At 58.6% G+C, this 24,400-nt stretch overlaps 1 protein-coding gene across 2 annotated transcripts in view; it reads right to left on the minus strand.

The window, feature by feature from the left end:
- Positions 1 to 2,420: 2,420 nt before the first annotated feature.
- Positions 2,421 to 24,400, minus strand: part of PHC2 (polyhomeotic homolog 2) — a 63,850-nt gene continuing 41,870 nt past the window's right edge. The window contains exons 1-7 of one of the 2 annotated variants that reach the window (XM_077837353.1): positions 16,361 to 16,835; positions 10,427 to 10,629; positions 8,128 to 8,257; positions 6,628 to 6,742; positions 6,082 to 6,223; positions 5,027 to 5,318; positions 2,421 to 3,912 (exon numbers count right to left, since the gene is read on the minus strand). In XM_077837353.1, the coding sequence (XP_077693479.1) occupies positions 3,758 to 3,912; positions 5,027 to 5,318; positions 6,082 to 6,223; positions 6,628 to 6,742; positions 8,128 to 8,257; positions 10,427 to 10,579 (987 nt within the window). In that variant the 5' untranslated portion in view covers positions 10,580 to 10,629; positions 16,361 to 16,835 and the 3' untranslated portion in view covers positions 2,421 to 3,757. Of the gene's footprint in view, positions 3,913 to 5,026; positions 5,319 to 6,081; positions 6,224 to 6,627; positions 6,743 to 8,127; positions 8,258 to 10,426; positions 10,630 to 16,360; positions 16,836 to 24,400 lie in introns of those variants that run through there. The other variant, XM_077837352.1, reaches the window with a different exon arrangement.

The following is a 24,400-nucleotide window of genomic DNA, read 5'->3' on the forward strand; positions in this document are numbered from 1 at the left end:
GCAAAGTGGGCTACACTCACCCCAGCCATCCCCCCCAAAGAGCCCCTCCCCCTTGTGCTGGTACCTGGGGATCATGGCCCCACCCAGCCGATTTAACCCTTTCCCCATTGCTCAGCACCCTGGTTATTGACGTGCTCTCCTCTAGGTTGTCAGACGGAGGTTCCCCAGAGCACCCCATTATTGCAGGCAGTGGGCCTGCCACCTACCCACTCCAGATACGATACCCTGGCACTGCCAGCAGGTGAGAGCAGAACCCCATGGACACATGTGGGACCACACTCAGCCTAGGGCCCTGGGCCATGAAATCAGAGGAGGGGAAGAGGTGTATCATCCAGGCTAACCCCAGGCAGGGCAGGAGCCTTGCCTGCAGCCCAGGTTCCGGTGACTTGCCCTACTTTAGTTGAGAGGGCCAGGCCACCTGTGAGCTGGCTCCACCCCCCCAAAGGGCCGCCCCTCTTGTGGTCCAGGAGATCTCACTGGTGGGGGGCTTCCCTTTCCCCTAGTTACTGGCAGGGCTACAATGCGGCTACCCCTCTCCCTGGGGTGCTCTCGCTCTCCTCTAGCTGTAGAAGGTTCTCTCATGCCCACCTCCAGCAGATGGGCTAACTCCTCCGCTGCTCACCTCTGAATCCCCTCGGTCGTCCCCCACCCTCCTGCATCAGCCACGGCCAGGGACGCTCCCCAGCCCCTCCGCGCACTAGCTCTCCATCCTTTAGTCAGCGTGCTGTAGGCTGACTGTGAGTTGCATCAGACCCATTTCTAAAGCACCCGTCACGAGTGGCCCGGCTCATATTTCTACCCTCTCCCACGCCTGCTGTGTCGTTCCCTGGGCTGTTTGCAAAGCCTCCCAGGGCGTGATCAGCACACAAGGTTAACCCACCACTTACCCCCAGGCGTGGAAACCTCAAGCAGCAGGAGCCAGCATTGAACCCTTCAGCGTTGTGCCCCCCACGCCCTGCAACACCATTCATAGCCAAGGAACGTCCAGCGGGAGATTGAACCTGCTCCTAAACTCCAGCTGAGTGGGTGGCTAAGCTGCCAGACTCTATTCTAATGAGGTGCTACCTCTCGCCCCCTTCACTGCCCCACCAGCACTCCTGCTTTGACCCTTGCAAGCAAAGGGGCTGGGGGGGAGGATACTGAGCCAGGGTCGGGGGGCTTTGGACTTGTTGGCTACCTGAAGCAGGGCCTGAGCCACAGCATGAATGGTGCAACTGGCACCTTGCAAGAGTGGATTCTGCATCTGCTCCCACCGAAGCTGATGGGAGCATCCAGCGTATGCGGCCTCAGCAGAGGGCTGCAGACAGAAGACATTGGCCATCTCTGCCTCGGCAACTCCAGGTGGCAGGAGCATGCTCAGCTCCTGGGCACTTCATACTGGAGCACGGCAGGGCACAGAGCACACTCCCTGCTGCCCCCCAGCAGCCAGAATCCACAGTGCTGCCACTACCAAGGGCGAGTGAGTGCCATACCGAGGGAGCTAGACTCTAAGCTAGGGTGGGAGAGACCTGGGATCAAGGCCCTGCCAAGGGAAGACTCTTAGGCCCAGATCTTCAGAGGTGAGATCTTCCATTGAGCTCAACATGAGTTAGGTGGCCACGTACCTTTGGAGATCTGTGCCTCAGTTTCCCCCACAGGGATAACAGCCCTGCCCTACATGAGACTAAATCCATTGAAGACTGGGAGGGGCTCAGCTACCAGGCACTGGGCTGTGACTATGGGGGAGAGCGAAGGATATGAACAGAGCTGGGGGCAGTTGTTGGACTGTTTTGCCAAGAAACTGGCATTTTTCAGAAACCATGTTTGTGAAACCAGTTGGTTTCCCAAGTTTTCCAGGACGCTTTGCGGGGAGGCTGCTCCTGTTTGGGGCCCATCCAAGAGGTGTGGTGTTTTTTCCATTTGTTGGTTTCTAACTCCCTGCACCCTTCCCTGGCCCAGCTGGTTGGTCAATTGGGGCACAGGTCAGCCAACTTTCTGGCTTGGAAGTTTCAGTTTTGAAAAATATTTTCAAAAGTGAAAAGAAAAATTCCAGCCCCTGGGCCCTGCTCAGCATCAACCCAACAGAGCAGCTGCTCTCACCCTGCCCCTTCCTCATGGATTTCATGAGCTCCAGCCACTCCAAGGGGATGACACTGGCTCCTCTCCCCCTTTCATTCAACTCCCTCTCCATCCCACCATTTCCAGCTCTTATCACTGGGGAGACTGGGTAAATCGGAGCTAACGCAGTACTGCGAGAGCCTTCAGTGTCGAACCATAGCCGAGATGGGGGTCTCCACTCAGGGCAGGGCAGGGCAGGGCTGGGCTGGGCTGAAAGGTTTCACCTAGCCGAGCCCCCGCTCCTGCTACTAACCAGCCGAAGAGCGGCTGGCGCCCAGCATGCGTCTAGGCCCAGAAAAGCCCCCAAACAGAGGTTTGTGGGGGTTTTTTGTAATGTTTATTAAAAACAACAGGAAAAAAAAAAGGGGGTTTAAAAAGACCTTCCCAGCCCAGCCTCCCTCAGTCTAGAGCCAGGAGTGGCTCCCTAGTTGCTGGGGGACACTTGCAGCCGGCAGCTCTGCAATAGGGAGGGGAGGATAGAGCTACATCTCTCCCCCTCTTAAGAGAGGAATGATTCTCAGTGGGGCTTGGAGCCCCCCACCCCGCTGCATGCGGGCAGCCTTGGCAGTATTATGGCAGCTTGAGGACAGGTGCCAAGGGAAGCCCTAGGGAGGCCTGTGCAGATGCCCCCCAAGCCAGCATGGGGGACTGCTCTGTTGGCATGAGCCAGCTACTCTGGCCCCGGTAGCCTGGAGGGACAGCCCCACCTGCCCCCTCCACAGCACAGGGACGGATGCTCTTAGGGCACTGGGGCCAGCGGTGCCCATGCCCAGGGAACACAGCAGGCCCTGCTGCAATGCATCCCCCTGCCAAGGGGCACTAGGCACTCTTACCCCCACACACAGCCAGCCAGGAGCCTGCTCCCCACTGTGCTGTCCCAGGAGCAGGGCCCCCACCGCCCAGGAGCCCTCCCCAGTGGGACACGCCGGCTTCTGAGTTAACAGTCTGAGCCACAGGACGTGCTGCCACCCCCAGCAGCCTTGGCCGCAGGCTGGGAGCACAAATGGGGGCCCAGGAACTGGCAGCCTGCCCGGGGGCACAGGGGGCCATGCCTGGCACCACAACCACACACAACTTTAAGGCAACCGTCCTGTTTGGCATTGAGAGGAGGGGTTGGGTCCAGCACGCGTCCCTCAGCCTCTCCAGGGGGTGGCGAGTCTGCAGTTCTGGGGGGTGACCGGGGGTGCCAGAGGGGCTAGAGAGGGGAGTGGGGCTCCTGTAGATCACACAGCTAGGTGGGTAGAGGGGAATCAGCCCAGCCCTGACTACTGCCAGCCAGCACCTGGCCAAGGGGGCCACTGCCCCTTGAACAGCCCCATCCTGCCCTGCAGCCAGGATCCCCTCTCCCCTGTACACCGCGGGGCAGTCTGGGACAGCAGTAGGGGAAGCTAATGCTACAGAATACGTATAGCCCCGCAAGCCATAGCCTCCCGCCCCCAGCAAGGAGGTGGGACGACAGGGATATCCAGGCATCAGCCCCCAGCTGTGGGATTCAGGGGCCCTTTGTGCTCCAGGCAGCATGGAGCTCATGGGCCCAGTGTTGTCCCCCCAGCTCCTAGCGACAGCTACAGCCTGTTCCCAAAGGGCTTCCGTGGGCAGGTGACTCTGCCCTGCGTGGGAGCGGCTAGGTGGGCTGCCCGTGCCATGCATGCGGGCGCCTCTAGGAGTCCTTGAGCATGCTGATGCGGGCGTAGATCTTCAGCGCTGGGCCCAGCTTGATGTTCATGGCGCTCATGAGGTGATCCTCCTTCAGTAGCAGCAGGGCCTGCCCGTCGATCTCCTGGGCACGGAACTCCTCCGCGATCTCCTGGCACCCTGCAGGGAGCCAGTGAGGCCATCAGAGTGGGTGCCAGCCCAGCCTTCCACCCCCTCCTTCCCCCCGGCCAGCTCTGCCCTCTCCGGGGAGCCATCACCACCTCCCCACGCCAAGCAGATCCATGCTAGCTCAGTGCTGGATGGGAGCCTGAGCCAGTGTGGGGGAGCAGGACTGGCAGGGGGTGCTGTCCCCTTGCAGGCAGCCCCAGTTGTGCTGAAACCGTCTTGGCAGAAAAATAGAACAGAACCTGATCACGTTACCCAGGCACCGCGGCCCCACCTAGCTCAGGGGAGCCCTCGCTGGGGTCCCCGGCAGCTGTAACTGCCAACAGTGGTTTTGTTCCTGTCCCAGTCTCTTGCTGTGAGCTGTTAAGTGGCTCCTGTGTCCCACCCCACAAGTGGCTGCAGTGCTCCTGAGGCAGGAGCAGGGAGTGCGCCACAACCCGACGCCCCCCACGGAAGGGCAGTCAGCACAGGGCTCTGGGGTGCCTCTTTTGTGGTGGAGGGAGGTTGGGAAGACTCCCCCCTCCCAGGGAGGCCCAGACAAACCCTCTGCCTGGGTCCCGCAGGACAGGTCAGGGCATCTCACAGTGAGCAGGGAAGTGACAGGTGGGGCTGAAGGATGCTGACAGCAGAGGCCAGGAGAAGTCAAGGGGTGCAGGAATGCCCCTGGGGGAACCCCTGAGGATAGACTGACACCTCAGACAGAGGGGGGGCAGTGGCCTGTCTGAGGCCCCAGCACTGGAGGCAGGCAGGCACTCAGGGTCAGCACAGGTGAGAGGGACGGTGGGGTGATTGCTGAGGGCCCTCCTAGCCTGGCCAGCTGCTCTCAGATTTGGGGACAGAGTGGTTTGCTCTAGCTGAAACCTGCTGCCGAGCTCACTAGCTTCTCTCTGGAAGTCAAAGCCTGGTTCCCCATGCTCCTTCCATGCTAACTCCAGCCCACCTCGCTGGATAGCACAGAACAGCTGCTGGACTCCACCCCAGAGCTAGCTGCATGTCAGCAGTGGGCAAAGCAACACCCCAGACATGTAGGCCTCAAAGATCCCGCAGGCCCTGGCTGGCCCAGGGCCCATGTGGCAGGGAGGGGAGCAAGGCTGGGAGGGTCCCTCACCTGGCAAGGAGCGGATGAATTCATAGACATCCTCCACATTCCACTTGGTGGGCTCGCTGGGCAGGAAGTGGTGCCCAATGCCCACAAGGTCCCGCATGTGCATGTCGGGCAGCTCCAGGTCACGCTCGCCCTGCCGCCGGCGTGAGGTGGATGAGCTGGCTGAGAGGGGCGAGAGTGGCTCCTCGTAGCTCGAGTTATCAGAGCAGCGGCTGGAATCCTCCTGGCTGCGGTTGAGCTGGAGCGAGGCTGTGACGGAGAGCGGCACCGAGCCCGTGGAGAGGGACACTGGCGTCTGCAGGGGCAGTGGAGAGGTCAGCCTGTGGGGGGCCAGCCCCCCCACCGCCCCATGCAACATCCACCTCCCCAGTCTCTTCTGCTCTGCAGACAATTGGGAGCCAGGACACCTGGATCCTATTGCTCCCTCTGGGGAACTAGGGCAGGACTCCTGGGTTCTATTGCTGGTGCTGGAGGGAGTGCAGTCTAATGGTTAGAGGGCAGGGGATGGAGCCCAAAGTCCTGCGTTCTAGTCTCAGCTTCAGCAGAAAGTTGTCTGTCTGTCCAGAGGTTCTTAGGTTCTGTTCCCCCCCACACCCTCTCAGCACACTGCTGGCCCTCCCTCCCGACTGGGCAATGGGGCTAACTGATGGTTAAGATCAACCTTTTACCCCCAATCGGGGATATTGCAGATTATGTATTCCTTATGCCATCCAATCCTAGCCCGAATTTTGCACCCCTTGATAATCTGTACCTTATCCCCTGATAACCTGAAACTTCTACGCTTAAACTCTGTACCTTTTTTTAAATTTTATTTTAACATCTTAATAAAATTGTAGCCCCATCTGCCTGAGACCCTCCAGGCACCTGCCCTACAGCAGTGACTACCCCTCTCAGCCCTCAGGCGAGCAGGGGTGCCTGCAGAGGCGCAGCGCTTTGCCAAGGGCCAATGGGTAGCCCAGGTCCTTGACTTCCAGGCTCATGCACTAGCTGCCTCCCGGGGATCCTGGGGGAGGGAAGGGGGTTAGGTTCACCACCCTGGGGGGAAGGCTGCAGCTCACCTGTTTCTTGGTGTCCTTGCTGAGGACAGGTAAGGCTCCCTTGCAGGTGCGACGGCGCCCGTGTGCGGCCGCCCCCGGTTTCTGGAGCTTGCTGCGGTCAGGGTGGAAGAGCCCCACCCGCTTCGTGCATCCCACGTTGTACCTGACAGGGGAGCCAGGAGCGGGTCAGTGATAGGGTCTCAGTTCAGCGGCCTCACAACCCTGCCATACTCCCCACAGTGGCCGGATGAGTGCAGATGGCGCCTAGGGGAGCCCTGCACTAGGCAGATGCACCAGCCACAGCATGGCCCTGCCAGCATCCCGGCCCCCAGAGCCAACATGTTGGTGGGGGGAAGATCCCCTAGCCCCCGCGTGAGGCAGATGATGCTGAGGGATGGAGTGGGACTCAGGGGCTTTGCCCCACGGTGGGGATGACATGCACGAAGGGGTACGGCAACGCTAGGTTGCCTTGCCCAGCGGCAGAGCCGGGAGTGCTGCTTGGTAGCGGGGTCAGGCGCCGCTCGGGGGGAGAGGGGGGGTTGCCAGGCACTGCTCAGTAGTGGTTACCTCTTGGCACAGGCCATGGAGCAGAAGCGTTTGGACCTCTTGAACTTGTAGGCGAAGTCAACGCGGCCACAGAGCTCACACTTCAGCTTCGGGGGGTTCCCTTCCTCTTTGGATTCTGGGGACACAGCAGGACACAGGAACCAACAGACACACCTGGCTCTTAGTGACGGCTTGCACACGCCTGGCATGCAGTGGGGTCTCAGCCACTGCCTGGACAGAGCAACCCTGCCCCCCCCGGCATAGCCCCCCCACCCCAGCACAGCCACCATCTGCAGTCCCCTGGGCCACAGGCCAGCACCAGCCCCCAGCACCAATCCTCCACACACAGGCCACCCACCATAGGCAAGGCCACTTCCCCGCTCCCCCTGGCCACACAGCCCCCCCAGCAGGCCACTCCTGGCAGGCACCTCGGTTGCTCTAGGTGAGGGGGTGACTGTCCCTGACTGTTCCCTCCCACTCAAAGGCCAGACGAGGAGATATAGGCACCCTGCAGACACTCCGGCTTTCAAATTGCTGGGCTCTCCCATGCCAGACAGGCAGGCTGGCCTAACTCTGGGCGCCATGGGATCCTGCTTTTGGTGGGTGGGCAAATGAGTGTTATTCCTGGAGCCACGGGCCCGAGGCAGCAGCACATGTGGGTCTGCCCTACACAGGGATCCTGAGATGTTCTTGCATCTTAACCCAGCAGCCCTGAGGAGACTGGAGAACATCTGGGTATTGGGGGCATCTCAGCCTTTGTGCGTCTCCCCACCATCACTTTACCCACATTAGCAAACGGTTGCTGCACAATCGGCTTGAATGACTCAGCCCCCTTTGCGTCCTGGCCCCCACTGCCAGACACCAGGCTGCCCCCGAACCTGGAAACCAGGCCAGGGTCCCAGGAAAGGCCCCAGGGGATAGGCCCTGGCCTCAGCCCATAAGCCTACAAGCTGAAGGTTGAGAGCAAAGCTACCTCTCAGCTCCCTGCTTATCTGCCCTCCCCGCTTCTGCACTTCCTTTGTGGGTGAGAAAAGGGTGCTGAGGGTGGAGAACGAAGTGTTTTGCAGCCTTCATGGGCCCTCACAGCCCCTGGGAGGGGAGTCAGGATCATTATCCCCTCCCCCAAATCTTATGGATGGGGAAACTGAAGCACAAAAGGGGAAAGTGACCTAGGAGGTTAGTGGCAGAGGCAGAAATAGAACCCTGGTCCCAGCTCTAACCATTAGCCTGTGCTCCCACCACCCTATTCCCTGCTGTCTCCTCCTCCCCCTCTTCCCAGTGGGAATAGTGTCAAGGGCTGCTCTGCCTGTGCTAGGGTGAAAGGGCCATCCCATAGCACCCCCTTTGATGGGGCAGTGGGGAGGTTTGACCCTCAGCACCCACTGGGTTCTGAAGGGATCAGGCAGCCCCCGACCTCAGCTCTTAACGAATGTGACAGCTGCTCCCTCCCCTGACTAGTGGCATGGGAGGATCAGTGGCAGGAGGCACAGTTCTCTGGCGCCTCTGCTGGCCGGGGCCTACCTTGCAGATAGGGCTCCTCCATTTCAGAGTCAGTGGTGGTTGTATTGTCCTGCTGTGGGAGTTTCTCGGCCAAAAGGCCCTGGGCATACTTCTTCTTGAGATTCCCCACGAGCAGTGAAGAGCGCCCCACCTGGAGAGCCGGAGACACAGGGCAAGACAGATTAGAGGGCTGCTCTGCCTGCAACCTTGGGCTGGCTCTTGGCAGGCCTCCAAAAACCCTGTGGTGGGCGGAAAGGAGGGGGCTGCTACCTGCCCTCTGGGGAGTTTGGCCTAGAACTCAGCTCCAAAACCACAGACCTTTGCTGTGGGAGTTGGAGGAGAGCTCCCCCAGCTGGCAGCAGTGGTAGGTCTGTTAGCAGCTCTGGGATGCAACCACTGAAGGGCAACAGCAGTGACCCACCAAGTCAGGCTGTTCTGGTGGGCCAGCTAGGTGGGCAGGGGGATGCAGAGCAAAGCAAGGCTTCTGCTCAGGCCCAAGCATGCTGCCTCTGCCATGCTCCCTGCCGCACCAGCTGGCTCCAAGCTGAGCTCCTGGCCTGCATGGCGCTGAGTTACTCAGGGACATGCCCTTGTTCACACTGGCACAGCAGGAGCCCACTCGGTTTCGAGGTGGAGCTGGAACTTTGCATATCCAGGCAAACTGGCATTAGAGGGTGCCAGGTCCAGAGGCTGAAACGATTTGCCCAGCCCCACACACTGGAGAAAGCTGCCCCTCTCCTGTGCCTCTAAGGTGCATTTCTCCCTCACACAGAGTGCAGCGATCTTTGCCTCATCCCTGCCTCCCCCCTTCAGCACCCAGCTCACGTGCTCCGTGCAGCCTCCCTCAGTCACGCAGCGTACACACGCAGGCCCCAATCCTGCATTAACCACCTGCTGCGAGCAGTCCCATCACAGTTATGCAGGATCGGAGCCTGAGTCGAAGGGCCGCATGAACACACAAGCATTAGTGAAATCCACCCTGGGCAGAAGGCCTCGGCACCACCGATATCCCGCAGGTTTAGGAAGGGCGCGTATCTCATGCAGGGCCTCTGGGCGGGGGTGAATTTCATCTGCTGCAATTTGCAGAGTCTCACAGCTCAGTCACCTCTCTGCTTATTCTCCCCAGGGACGGCTGGCTCCTGCCCTGCCGGCTCACCCGGGAAGACGGTCGAAGGAGGTTTTGGTTTTGTTCTGAGGAAAGTTGATCTTTTTCCTCTCGCTCTAAAGCGGCTCAACCATTTTCGCTCCAAGTGGAATATTCCCTTTCGGACAGAGACCAGGCTGAGAGGAGACTGAGCAAGCTCAGAGTGGCTGGAACGGACCCCTTTACGCACAGCAGCTGCTGCTCCGTCCTCGGGAGCGCTTTACGCCATGCGCTGCTGGGCCTGTCGCTCCCTGTACCGACCCAAGTGCTTCGGCAAAGTGGGGGGAGGGGTCATATAAATAAGATTTCTACCCTCAGGCTGAAGCTCTGACTAGGCTCCAGGCCCCCCACCCCCAGTTCCTGAGCACTTCTTAGCTCTGCTAGGAAGCCAGACAGGTTAACAATAACTTTATTTACAAGGACCTTTAAATAAACATTGTAACAATAAAACTGATATCGATGCCCAGAAGTGTCCCCTGCCCCTTTCAAAGACAGTAACTGCCATTCCGCACTTTCACCTACAGCGCGCGGTGAATCCAAGGGTTTCAAAGCACATTTGAAAACAGCGACAAGTTTGAATCATAACCCTTTGCTTAGTGCTTTTCACCCCTGCCTCTCACAGCGCTTCCCAAAGTCTCATTATCCCCATGGCTCACATGGGGAAACAGAGGGAAAGCTGTTAAGGCCCCCATTTTCCAAAAGCGGCCTTGGATTTGGGGGGGGCCTCAGGTGCTCCAGTGGACACACCTAAGGCCTGATTTCCTGAAGCACTGAGCATCCTCCGTGGGCGTGCACCATCCCAGACAAGGCCCAAAGTGTCTAAAACTGGGCACACAAATTCAGAGGCCCCTTCTGAAAGGAGCCTTACCCAGGATCACCCGTCAGTGGTCGAGCGAGGCCTGGAACTCAGGAGTCCTGACCCCCAGTCCTGTGCTCTAACCATTAGACCACCTGGCCCAGAATAGCACCCCACGGTGGGGGCAGCGTCTGCTTCTCTCACAGCAGAGGTGAGCGCCCCCCTCAGGCTGAGCTGTGGCATGGCAGTGACTGGAGGCCTATGCTCAGCTGGCTCCTGCTATCGTCAGGGAAACAGGGCGGGAGCGGGACCTGGGCGTGCGCCAAAGCGAGAACACAAAAAGAGAACAGGGTAAAGGGGGAAAAGAAGAAGGTGCGTACCGGGAACGGCTCTGCCCCCTCCTGGATCACAAACCCTTCGATAACATGCGTCAGGACTTGTGGTTTCACAATGGCCTGTGGTGGTTTATTCTCACCATTCTGGGGGGCAGTACCAGCAACAGTAGAGGCAGAGTTCCCGTTCCCTGAGGTCATGCCGGGGCTGCTGGGGTCGTTCTGCGCGTGAACACGGTCCTGTCCCGGCTCTGCAGGGGGGAGACGAGATTGAGCTGCGGGGGTGGGGCTTGCAGAGAGACACACGAACGCACCCGCCCCGGTGAGACACGCAGCGAGGGCTGCACACTGCCGCACAGCAGAACGCAGCCAGCTCGAGCAGCCACAGGGCACACGGAGCGCGACAAGCAGGCGTGCAGATAGGAGTGGCCTCCCCTCCCCTGCTCTCCCCAGGTGGGGTGGGCATGTGGCAAGGTGGCTGATCTCAGCCTGTGCGGGATCTGCCCCTGTTCCAGTCAGGCCTCTGCACCGTTCGGTGGGGCAGCCATTACCATACAGCTGACTCCCCGGCTGTTCCCCAGGGCAGGATGAATGGGCCCAGAGCAGCGAGTCACATGGCACTCTCCCCCCCCGGCCAGCCGGCACACACAGGCTGGATTGTGTGCAGCTGAATGCTCTCCAAGAACCCCCATGCGCAGAGTCAATGGACAGAGCACACTCCCCTCCAGCTGGGACGCTCTCAGGCACAATGAACAGAGGGGAGCGCCAGGAGGTCTGTGGGCAGCTGACTCCACTGTGCCCAGAGGATCTGGAATTAGAGGGGCCCGATCTCTACAGGGGGTACACTACAATACACCAGATCCTGTGCACAGCCCCGCCTCCCCCCAACTCCATCACTCCTGGCACTTAAACCAGGGTAGGCAAGCAATGAAGCATGGGGACCCCATGCCCCATGGGGCCATACTGACCATCCTTCTCTGACCACCTAGGGGCCTAGACAGACACCAGAGCCCTACCCCCAGTGCCAGGCAGCAGGCCTCTCCAGCCCCTCACCTCTGCCAGCCTCCTCATCTGACACTCTGCTACGGGAGGGCTCAGCTGGCCAGGGCAGGGTGCTGGAAGCAGGGCCAGCTGGGATGGGTGTGAGAGCCTCTGGGTGCTCCGAGGAGGCTCCCGCATATAATCTGGCATGAAGGGGATCCCTGCCAAGTAGTGGAAGGTTCCCCCTCTGCTGCAGCCCCTGGACGCTGTCCTAAGTGCCCCCTGCTCCCCCGGTACAGGAGGGTCTCTGAGGGGCAGGGCTGGGCCAGCAGCACGGGAACACAGAGATACTGGATTGAGCCAGACTGCAAAGCTGTCCAGGGCTACTCTAGGTTATGCTGGGGCCAGCCCTGATACTAAGGTGAGGAGAGCGGTATAAGAATCTGTAGAGAACAGGAAGGGCTGCCTAGCCATTAGCAGAGCCTCAGCCCTGGCTGCTCCACACAAGGAGGAGCCATTGGAGTGCAGGGCCCACGAACTGGCTATGGAGCCTTTGGCTGATAGAGAATGCACCCGAGTCGAGCCCTGTTCACTGTGGCTGCTCTCTGGCCCCACATACACCAAGTTTGGCAGGTCTCAGTCTAGTCCCATGTGGGCAGGTGTCCAATAAACGCCATCACAGGGACCACTAACACCCCCTCCTTGGCCATCTCAGGGACAGCGGGGGCGGGGGGGTGCCCGCCGGCTTAAGGCCAGACTCTCAACAGAACAGGCACGCTGTGGATCCAGGGCCCGTGACGTCCAAGCCCCTCCCTCCCCCCGCAACAGCATCCCCTCTGGGTCAGGGCTGAAACATAAAGAGGCCACATGCGTGGGATGCCTGTCCCACCACCAGACCATTTAACAGAGGTTGCCAAGCTAGAGCGAGCACTCAGCACTCGTGCCCCTGAGGTGCTGCTCCGGCCACCTGGGCAGGGGCTCGGCTGCGAGAACACTGCTAGCAGGGCACAGCCAGGGGATTTATGGCATCCGTGCACAGCAGGGCCCTGGAGGCACCCACCTCTGTCTCAACAGCAGGGAGCCTTTCCCATGGCAAAGCTGTGCCAGCCCCCAAGTTACCAAGGCGCCTCTTCTCAGTATGACTGTGCAAAGTAACGTCCAAGGCAGAGCCAGGGCTCAGAGAATCATAGAATATCAGGGTTGGAAGGGACCTCAGGAGGTATCTAGTCCAACCCCCTGCTCAGAGCAGGACCAATCCCCAATTTTTGCCCCAGATCCCTAAATGGCTCCCTCAAGGATTGAGCTCACAACCCTGGGGTTAGCAGGCCAATGCTCAAACCACTGAGCTCTCCCTCCCCCCCATACTTTGATACGTGCTGGCACTGCAAGGCAGCTCTGTGGGCATGCAGCCCCAGCATGTATCAAAGTATTATTCACCGAAGGAAATCTGCCTTGGACTACGCTACCCAGAATCCCTCACAGGAAGCACAGTGTGGACTCAGAGCAGCAGCCCCGTGATTTGCTTGCTGCAAACCTTGTGGTCGCAGCGGGTCCGGGTCCTAACCCCTACATGTCCGGAGAACAGCACAGGTCAGGGCAGGCCTGGTTCCCAGCAGAGCTGAGCCCCATGGGTGTGGGCCAACCCCTGCAAAGGAGCCTCTCTTGCCCCCATCAGCGCACCTTACGTCCATGGCAGGGGGAATCGCTGCCCGCTCCTGTCCTTCCAGCCCACGCACCCTTTCCTGCCCCAGAGGGTGGCATTTTCTTCTCCCTCCCTCCACCTCCACCCCTGCCTTCCCAGCAAACATCAGTCATTAAACATTAAACACATGCAGCGGGAAGGGGCCCAGTGTGGCTGGGAGCAGGAGGTTCCCAGAACCGGCATGCGCTGGCTGGGCCCAGCCCCTGCTAGAGTCTCATTGGCTCCTCTTCGGAGAACAATGTGGCTAGGCTAAGGCAGGGCAAGCAGGCTGCGGTTTAACTTACTGCCCTGGGGAAGGGGTGGAATCGGGCTGCCACGGCTGCTGGGCATGGCTGCGGGCTGAGTGCTGGGCATGAGTAGGTGCGTTCAGACTGTGGGTGCGTGTGCAGTTAGTGTAGTGCACAGACTGTGCGAATGAGGGGAGCAGATGGGAGTGGGGTGGGCAGAAGAGATGGGGCAGCAGGAGGCAGAGGCGGGGGCTGAGAAACCTAGAAAAGTAGGGCTGGAAGGGGCCACTAAAGATCATCTAGTTAGCCCCCTCCCCCCAGGACGGGGCCAAGAAAACACCACCTGTGCAGAGTCTCCAATTAGAGAACCCCACATCTCTGCCTAATGGCTGGAATTGGGGGTCCTCCCCCTACTGCCCCCCACCCCCTGCAGCTGCAGCCCCACTCCCCTCTCAGGCTGGCCCCGCAGCCCCCGCCACATTACAGAGCAGTGGGAAGGACAGGGCACTCAGGGCGATGAGAGGAGAGCAGCACAGGAACCCAGACAGACCCAAGGCTCTCAAGAGGAGCCTGAGCACAGGCTAGGACCCTCTGTACTCCCTATAGCTCGGCCACAACCGGGTGGAGGAGGGACACAGGGAGGCTCCTCTCGAACACTGAGATCCTGCCCTCTTCCCCCATGGGGGCAGAAGGGATGGCACAGCGCTAGCAGGAGAACATGACTAACGATGCAGGAGTCAGGGTCTCTGCCCATTGCCAAGGAGGAGGAATGACACTCAGCCCCAGAATGAAAAGGAAGACTGACAGGGAAGCCAGCTGAGGGTGGCTGGGAAGTAGCAACAGAATGGGGACACCAGAACCCTCTCTCCCCTCAGAGAAGGGTCTATGTGATCAGAGGTCAGCAGGTGGGGTGACTAGAGATGCCAGAAGAGGGAACGGACTGAGCCTGGAAGCGGCTGGAAAGCCTGTGAGGTTGGGTGCAGTGCTCCGCATCACAAGGAGTCCATGGAGTCCAGCCCCAGCAGGGCCCCCCCAGACCATGGGTTGTGCTGCTGATAGGGCTAGACAGACAGACAACACAGACAGAGGAAGGAACAAACATGTTCAGGGTCACTGATTGCCTTGAGGTTCCTGGGACTGGGAGCAAAGCGGGAGCCTGAGTTAAGGAGAACAATAGCCCCGAGGAGCCAGGCCAAGGAGGGAGTCCACATGCTTCAGGGGGTTTCCTCGAGCAAAGGCCAAAGAAGATGGCAGATGGGGATGGAGAGATTTGGGAGCAATTCCCAGGAGCTGCTGGGCAAGGAGACGATCCAAGTCAAAGCAAGCAATGGGGCACCCCAGGGACAGGGAGCCCAGACCCCAGGGCAGGCCTCTCCAGGAACAAAGGATGAAGTATTAGCAAGTCCAGAAGCAGACCAGACTGGAGACTCCAGCTGCTCCAGCCCAGGGAGATCAATTGCATCAAAAGCCCAGCTGGGACCGATACTGTTGAGATAAGATACAAGGCTCTGGCCACCCAGGAAGTGCAGTCTCGGTGCTAGGGGAGCCATGCTCTAGGGGAGACTCCTGCTGTGCTAAGGCGCTTGTGGCAGGGGGCAACCCTCTGTGCTGACACGGGGCATCTCTGCAACACTCCCCTAGAAAGCAGCATTTACAATCGGAGTGGCCACGGACAGCTCAGGCTGGTCAGTGCTGGGGGTGGGGTGACCTTTGTTTTCTCCTGCACACCCCTTTAACATCAGTGTCGTGTTGCAAAAAGTAGCCAGAGGCATCCATGCACTGCAGGGGGAGTAGCATCATTCCTCCCTGAGCTAGCATACCCCCTCTAGGAGCAAGAGGGGAGCTGTCTCCATGGCCCAATCATCCTTTTCTTTTCTGCAGAGGCTGCCAGACAAGTGGCCCCAACAGTGACAGCTGCGAGGGTGGATTTCTTGTCATGTGGACACCTGTCAGCTGAGACCCCTCAACTCGTTGCATATAGAGGCTCCTGAAGCTATTTGAGAGCAGCACACCTCTGTCACTACCAGCCTGGGCTAGAGTCAAGACTCTAACCCCCCGAAGCAGCCAGCCCCCCTTCCTGCCACACAGTGAGTATTCCAGGGACCCCACCAGCCCCTCTGAGATCAGAAGCAGAAGAGACACAGAACAGGGATCCTTTGGGGCCTGGGAAATCCTCACCAGAAAACCCCATGCTCACTGCCTCCACCATCACCATCCATGCAGCAGCACTGCAAAATGCACTCTCACTACACTCCGCCAGGCTGGGAGCAGAGGGAAGAATAGGGCCTAGCACATGCCAATACACTAGGCTTATGGACCAGGCCCTATCCTGCCCCTGCTCCCTGGCATGGGTTACAATGCAGCTCTGATCACAGTTTGGCAGCCTCAGCCGGGTGGCTTATTCACGCTCTATTTGGAGGCTGGTGTGAGGAGCTGGCTCTGGAGTTTTCAGCCACCTAATTATGTCCAGGCCTGTAGTTGGTTGTGGCTCACTCTGCATCAGCACTGAATGCTGAATACTTCTGGGGCCCAATGCCTGATGGTGCTGGCGCTCACAGCAACGGGTAAAGTCACTGGGAGCGGTGGACGCTCAGCACCTTTGAAAGTCAGGTCAGGAACGTGCATACACACGGGTTCCAGCAGGTTCTAGATCTGGGCGTTGCCAGATAACCTGCTCCATCCGGATCTGGCTTTTTCCAGTCTGCCGGGGGCCAGCTACAGCTTCCATCTAGCAAAGATGCAACACACGCAATCCACCCACCAGCCTGGTCACCCGACCCACGTGAGCCCCAGGGCACAACCACCCTGCCCCCATTGTTCACACGCTGCGCAGCGGCAGGGGGCAACTAGTCCGGCCCGGGACTAGCAGCCTCCCCCGCCAACCCCTTCCCCTGTGCCAAGGAGGCGGCCCCCTGGGCTGCTCGGAGCTGAAACGTCCACGGCCCCTGCGGCCCCATGACGAACGGCCACCGGCAGCTGGGCTCGCCCGCCCCGCGCGTCCTCCGCTGAGCCCGGGAGCCGAGCTCGCAGCGCGCCCCGCGCTCGGGGGGTCCGGCGCCCTCGAGCACTGACCTGAGCGACTCACAGGCGCGGCGGCCGGTCCCGCGATCCCGCCAGGGGGCGGCCCCCCCGGAGCCCCATCTCCGGAACTAGCTCTCGGCACGAACAAAGGGCCAGCGCCGCTGCCGCGCCCTGCGCCCTGGCGCTACGGCTGGGAGGGGAGCCAGCTCCGGCCCGGGGCACCCGGCGCAGCCTCCGGCCTCCCGCGCCGGCGCATCGGGGGAGGTGGAGACAAAGGAGCCGCCGCCGATGCCCCGCCGGCCCCGGGGTCGGGCTGCGCCTCCCGCCGCGCTCTAGCTCCGCGCTGGCGCTCACAGGGCGCCCATCGCCGGGGCGCCCGCGGATCGGACCCTGGCTCTGGCTCCGGCTCCGGCTCCCGGGCGGCGTCAGGCAGCGGGCGCGAGCGGCCGCATTCCCCGGGCCGGCCCAGCCGGGGCGGCCGCGCTCAGCCGATCGGGCGGTGGCGGGCGGCGCAGACAATGCGGGAGCGCGCAGCCTGCGCGGGGGGAGCGGGCAGGGCGCGGCGGCCTCTTTGTAAGGCCGCCCGAGCCACGCACGCGAGGGCTGCCATTGGCCGCCCGGGCCCGGGCCCGCCCCCAACCCCTGCGCCAGGCGCCGCTTGCGCCCGCCCCCGTCCCGGGGGTTCCACGCGGGGCTGCGGGGCGAGGCCCGGCGGGCCGCAAAGGCGGGTCCGGGCGCGGGCGCGCAAGGCAGCCGCTGCGCCGCACAGAGCGCGCCCCTTTCCCCGGGGCCTGCGCGCAGCGAGCCCGGGCGGCACAGGCGGCAGCCCGGGGCCCTGCCCCTGCCCGGTGGCCACGAAAGGCTCCGTGGCTGTGCGAGGCCGGGCGTGGGCGGAAGAGGCAGCGGCCGGGGGTGCCGGGAGGCGGCTGGTGCACAGCGCAGCAGGGAGGCCTTCGGCTCTTCGCGGGGGTGGTGCGTCTCCATGGCCGTGTAGCCGGGCTGAGGGGGAGCGGCGCAGACTGATGCTCTGGAGGATTGTCAGCTGTGGTACTAGTTAGTGTGTTTAAAATTGTGTCACAGCCCGTAAACATGAATAAACGCTCATAACGCACACCGTACCCACCCCCCACCTGTGCTCTCTTCACAAACTCCCCCGCTGTGCGCAGACTCCCATGCACCATTCTCAAACACACTGCGCACACCCTAGGTGTCAAATCAGGCCCTTCCACAGGCAGCAGGTACATGCTTGATAATTCCCTTATATCCTACCCTCTGTGGGTGGCACAGGGTGAGGTACAAGTCTGATGGCCTGAGCACAAGGCTGGGAGCCAGGGACCCCTGATTTCTCAACTCGGCCCTAACACTGGCTCCTTGTATAAGAGCAAAGCCCTTTGCTGCTCCGTGCCTCAGCTTCCCCACCTGTAAAAGCAAATGTTTGCAGAGTGCTCTGGACATGTAAAGTACTTTGTAAATATACTGAGTCAGGATATTTGTGTATTATAAATGTAATGGAGCCCTGTCTTTGGAATCCTGCCTTCCGATTGGTTCCTGCACCAACCTCACTGCCAGGAAACAACCCTGGCAAGCGGACACTGTCTCTGTGACAATGTGCAGTGTTCCTACATAAAGAGGTTGTTATTTTAGATGAACAATAGTGACCTCTGGGTCAGGCATCACCTAGTTAAAAGGCCTCTGCTATCCCTATGCACTGCACAGTTTGGGTTGTATAAAGCAAACCTCGTAACACAAAGAGAAACAGGTTCCATGGCTTAAAAACAACAAATATTAAGTCCAGTGGAGACAATGTTTTTTAAACTTCCCCATGCAGCGTTTTCAGCCCAAAGGCTGCAGAGCTGAGAACCTCAAAGTGAAACTGAAACTGAGAAGTAACCAAAGGGCAGCACCAGATGCTAATGTTTGTTACTGCCTACACAGTGAGAGACACTGAAAGAGGGACAAATCAGAGATTTTACAAGCACTTTCCCTTATGACAGGTTTCAGAGTAGCAGCCGTGTTAGTCTGTATTCGCAAAAAGAAAGGGAGGACTTGTGGCACCTTAGAGACTAACCAATTTATTTGAGCAAAAGCTTTCGTGAGCTTCATCGGATGCAGCAAATAAATTGGTTAGTCTCTAAGGTGCCACAAGTACTCCTTTCCCTTATAAAGATTTCATGTGGTTTTTAGCAACACACATAAAGAAACAGCTGTTTGCAATATACAGGGTGCCAGAGATACCATGAAATCCACCAGGGATTTAGCTATTGTTCTTGGTTTTATGTGGAGGGTGCCCAGAGACTATGGTGATGGGCAGCTGGATAATATCCTACGGGTTGGTCTATACTTAAAAGAGTTATCAGCCTATTTATGCCATTAAAAGCCCTAGTGTAGGTAGTTATATTGGTACAGAAGTGACTATACCAGTATAGTTGATGCCAGGTCCCTGATATACTGGTATACGCACTTTTATACTGATAGAACACACCTACACTAAGCGGATTTTGGTGGTTTAAGTAAATATCCAGATACACTGGCAAAACTTTTTGTAGTAAGATGAGGCCCTGAAACATAAAACCTTGGTATCAGAGGCCCGGTATGAGACCTAAGGCCTGAGCTAAAGTAATGGTTAAGACTTTGCTGACAGAAAGCAAAGTTAAGCTGCGAGCCAGAGGCAGGCCCTGCTCACAGAAGCTGACAAGGAAAAGGCTGATGTTGCACAGAGATACGCTGTTGCACAGACATAGATCTCAAGTGTACTGGATACCAGGACCGTCTACAAATGGCACAAGAACATTCTGATACCATCCACATAGATAACAAGGACAGGGGCAAAAGGCTAGTATGATGGAGAGAGTTGTTTTCTTCGAACCAACATGTACAAGGTGAGAGGCGGCACCTCACTACGTAGAAGGGTGCTGCATAATTACGTAAAGGGATTGCACCTCAATACGTCAGGAGCGTTATGTAACTTCTTGTACCTGTGTATAAGATACATCCCTGGGGTGGTGTCTTTGTCCGGCCTAGGGGGCAGTGGAAAGTCCTGCCACTGACTGAGCTGAGTCCATTGCCAGGGAGTACAAATTCGTAGTATGCCCTGTAGAGTCTATAGGGAACTATCACTGTGCTTCGTTTGAGCAATAAACCTGGCCGACGCGCCTTCGTACCTTACTAGAGTCTGTGGTCATTGGGGGTCTCTCGGGGTCTGCTGCGTTAGCTATCTGCGCAGAGCTGGGACAGCACACAGAGGGAACACGCACGCAGCCGACTGTTCTCATCACTGAACACGAGCAGAGCACCACACCGGTAGCTTCTGACAACACTTTTCAGTAGTGTAGACAAGGGGCTGGATTAGATTAGATAGATAAGGTCTATCTGAACTGTACTTGGTGAAGGACCTGAGGTGATGGGCAAATAACCTTGGTGACTCCCCAGTCCTGCAGCTAGCCCCCTGTGTAAATCAGAACAGCTCACAGACTTTTCTAGTTGACACCCAGCTGCCCACTGGCCCCAAAGGGCCATTCCAGCAGCCAGGGGTAGCCGGAGTACGCAGGCAGTTTGCCCCCACCCTCTTACCCACAGCTGGTCTCTCACTTATGCCAGGGGAAAAAGAGGGGTGGCATCGTTCCATCATAGAGGTGTGTGAATTTCAGTGAAGGCCTGATTCTGAGTTCACGTACACCTGTGTAAATCAGGACTAACTCCCATGAAGTCTACGGAGTTAGACTGGCATAAGGGAACTGGACCAGGCTATTATGTCCTGTGCTTTTGGGTCCTTCAGAACGGGAAGCACTGCAGCAGCGTGAGGAAGTAATTCTTTATGTTGTAACTACAGGTGGGAAGACATAGAATACATGAGGATAGTGTCTACCCAGAAATCACATTCTGTCCCACTCCAGCAATACAGAACAGCTTGGAAGCTCAATTCCCAGCTGGTAACTGCCAAAATCACTCCTCGCTTTTGGGTACTACATTTGCTTCTCTCCACCCCACCAGCATCTCTCCCATTCTCCACGACTTTGGTGAAAAACAGCTTCTTTAGCTGGTACCTCATGGGGATCTAAACAGGCAGAACAGAGCCACCCAGGCTGGAGTGGGACCCTGACTCCCTCTGTTGCAAAAGGATTCAGGTGGCCACCGCAGGTTGTTATGGGCTAATGCATCAAACTCTCCCGTCCTTTCTGCTCCCGCCCGGGAGAGGGACAGTGTTGAGGTGCAGGACCTTTTTCCAAATTACGCTGGACTGCTGAGTCCATACCAGGCTCCAAAGAGGAGGGCACATTCCAGAGTTTTAGGCTCCAACTTGACCCTTAGGACCATCAGTTTGTGACAGGAAAAATCCTCTGGATTCTCTGGGCTTGCGTCTGTTGCTCCCAGCTCCTTTATACTGTTTTGGAGGCAAAAGGGGACCTGAAGGTGCCCCAGGGAAACCCTTCTGCATGGCGCCCACCTCCCTCCAGCAGAATGGAATGTCCGTCAGGACTCTAAGCCAACTCCTTTCCCAGCCTGTGCTGTAAGGGAGCTGAGCAGGCATGGAGGGGTGCACTTGGAGTGCTCCAACTGTTCTCTGCTGCCCGTGGCCGACACTGGGCTGTGGGAAATGAGAATAAATCAGAGTGGCCCTGAGGCTGCTCTACGTTACACCAGAGGCTGGGCATGGCCAGGAGTTTGAGAAGCAGGAACGTGGCTTAAAGCCACCTGAGCCCCCGCCCCATCCTGTGCAGAGGAATGGGGTAACATGAATTTCCCCCTCAGCATTAGTGGTGGCCCCTCCAGGTCCAGGATGGAGCACATCGCGGGGGCTGAAGAGACAGCACTGCAACCCCTGCTCTCCCCAGGTCCATCTGAGCCTGATCTGCCCCCACTGGCTTTAACCTCATGCTGCATCCCCCTCCAGGCCAGACAGGCCCCCAAGCAAACTGAGTCAGACAGAAGGGAGCTAGCTAGGGCTGGTGTGTGGCGGAGGAACCCTGGAAGCACCTGTAAGGATGTGCAGCTGTGTGGGCTGAGCCCCTACTGACAGGCTCCCCCAGCAGCCAGTGGTGGGGGGAGGGGCTGTCAATGGGATCAGAGGGCAGATTTGCACAGCCCTGCAAGGGATCAGTCCCTGCATAGGTTGCACCTGAATTCAGCTGTGAGCTCAGCCAGCCAGCCGGGCCGGGGATGGGTTGCTCCATTTCGTTTGTCTGAAGGCCCAGCGGCTGCACCAGGAGCCTGTTGCCCTTCAACCCCAGTGCAGGCAACCTCCCCCGATGCATTGCCCCCACCAAGGTGCCTCAGCCCTGCCTGAGAGGGGAGCTCAGTCCTCAACCTTCTACTGAGGCTGCCAGCAAGGGTAGGCCCACCAAACGAATTTCCCAGAGGCCCCTGGCATGGTCAGATGGGAATTCCCTGAAGCCACTACACACTGGGGCTGTCCTTTGTAACCCAAGGGGATTTGTGAGCCCAGCTTCCCCGTCCATGGGCCTTCTAGGCCCTGGGCTCTCCCAGCTGGGCTATGCAGCACATGGCTGCAGGCTGGGCAGCTCCCCAGGGAAGTGGGGTGTTGTCTCAAAGGGTAGCTACTCTGAACGTGCTCGCTGATTGCTGGAGACACACAATGTTCAGCCCGTCTGCTATTTTGGGGCTGTGGTTTGGAGTTCATTTGGATGGATTCTCGTCAGGATGTGGGAGCCCTTCAAAGAACGGCCCAAGGCAGTGGGAAGTGGTAGAGCTGACTCTCAGCCAGTGCCCCAGCAGGACCTTGCAGGAGCTGGACTCTTCCAAACAAGACATGCACCAGAGACTCTGGCCACTCCTCAGTGCAGGTCCCATGGCATTTTGCATGAGCATTATATTAGCCTGGGCATCCTGGCCAAATTCCACATAGCTACCTATAGCCTGCCTCCCTACATCTCCAGGTGCAGTTTCAATTCACTGCTCTCTTCTACTTTGCTTCCTGTTCTAAACTATTGTGGAAGGACTCCTGTGAACTGACATGTCCCACCCCAGTCGCACCTGCATTTCAGTGCTCACAGATGTAAAGATGTACAGATGTAAAGGAGTGATTGGAGTTAGGGACTGAAGTCACGAGTCTTGGGTTCTCTTCCCTATCCGGGTTCACTGTCTGGTCTCAATCAAATCACATCCCTGCTCCATACCTCAGTTTCCCCATCTAGAGAATGGGGATAAGGCTATTTCCCTGTCTTGCAGTGCTTTGGGATCCTGCAGGATGCTATAAAAAAGCAAGGTGAATGGGTGCCCAGGGCCCTGCCTGAGCATGGGAAGCCTGCAGCCTTCAAAGTTGCTGGCAACAAAGAGTGAGGACTTTCCACACTCCAGGACTCCTACATTATTTGCAATGGGGACAGGCATCACAGGCAGGAGCCCGTGCTGGGGAATACCAGGCTAGCTGGGGAGCCCACAATCATCCTATCCCTGGACTCCAACCTGAGCAGCACTAACCCCAGGCTTCACTGATGTCCCAGCTGCGCTAAGACTCAGGAGGAATTGTAGGGAGACAAGGGCCTCCTGCTTTCCTGGCACGGTGCATCCAGCGCTGATTCCAGCAATTCTCTGGTCTCTGCTGGGCAGGGACGGGAAAAGAACTGTTGCCAAGAATAAAGGGAGTGGTTGCTCCATGGTAGTTCACGCTCTGGTGGGACCAAGGACAAAGCACAGGCCTAGACCAAGCGTGGAGGGGGGATGAGGGAGACTGGGTGTGTGTCTTTCACAGAGATGGTGACTGCGACCTGACCTCACCCCAGCTCGCTCTCACCTGCTCTTTGCTACCCAGGCCCAGCTGAGAAGCAAGCTCTCCTGCCTGCCCAGATGCCATGGCCTGAGCCTCGTGCCACCATTTACACCAGTGCACAGTGGGGGTGAAAGGCCACCAGCCTAACCTGGCAATGTCTCCCCACACTTTGCGTTGGGCCAAGCTGCAGGGCCACAGGGAAACACTGTGGAATTCTCCTCCATCGCAGATCCCCATGCAGGGGCACTCTGCCCCAGTCTGTGCCAGGTGTGCCTGGTATGATCCCTTCTGTGATCATGCCTGCACACTGCCCCAAACACCCTTCACCCCACATGCACTACCCCCCATGCCCACTACAGCGGGCAAAGTATGGGAGATGGAGTCACTGAGGCAGTTATGTTTCAACATGGGAAAATGACATGGAAAACATTCGTTTGTTGAATAAATGATCAAACCACATCTGCACACAAGAGCTCTGCACACCCCAACTCCCAGTGCATAGCCCCATAACAACACCCATTCACCCACCCAACCCCACCCCTCCATGACACACCCCTGCACAACCCAACACACTCCCAGCACACAACCCCACAACCCAATACATGCCCACCCCCCCACGACACACACCCTCATGGTACATTCCACACAGGCTCCTCCCAAGGAGCATCTGCAGCTGTGAAGCCCTGTCCCCTCCCGACAGGAGCAGGAAGATGCTGGGCCATAGGAGGCTATGGGGATGGATTCAGCCCAGTGACCCTGACAGATGGGTCCATGTCGTGCTGTGGCTTTTCCAGTCCAGGAGAATATTCCAGGGGCGTGGCGTCTCAGAGGAGCCTGGCTCCACTTAGCGGGCAGATGGCATTAATGAGGCTGGCCCCATGCTGACTATGCCCCCGGCACTTGGCATTCGGGGGCTGACTGTCCGGGAGAACGTGACGTTTCCACCCCCAGCTTGTCTGCTGACTGGCTGCAAGTCAGATTGTTCAAGACAAGCCAGGGCTGGGGACGATCAGACATTGGAATAAGAAGAATGACTGGGTGTGGGGAGAGGAGCCCTCCTGCCCCCGGCGTGTGGTAGCCCCCCACTGACGGGGGTGGTCAGATAGCTGTGGTTCTGGCTAGTGACACTAGACTGGACAGATCTAGCCTGACGGCTCCTCTGACCATTTTCTGCCCTGTGTTGTTCGCATCCCTTGACCTCATTGCAGCACAGAGGGTGGCTGAAGTCTCCTGCCACATACCTGCTACTTGTGCTGTTGCTGCCCATGGGCCGGCTGGTCAGTTCCCCACTGGCTCCCATGCCCTGGCACAGTGCTGCAAGGGCTGGGCTGGGAATGCGGAATCTGACCCCCAACCTGTTTGCA

Source organism: Eretmochelys imbricata, chromosome 18 (assembly GCF_965152235.1).
Source record: "Eretmochelys imbricata isolate rEreImb1 chromosome 18, rEreImb1.hap1, whole genome shotgun sequence".
NCBI classification, from domain to species: domain Eukaryota; kingdom Metazoa; phylum Chordata; order Testudines; family Cheloniidae; genus Eretmochelys; species Eretmochelys imbricata.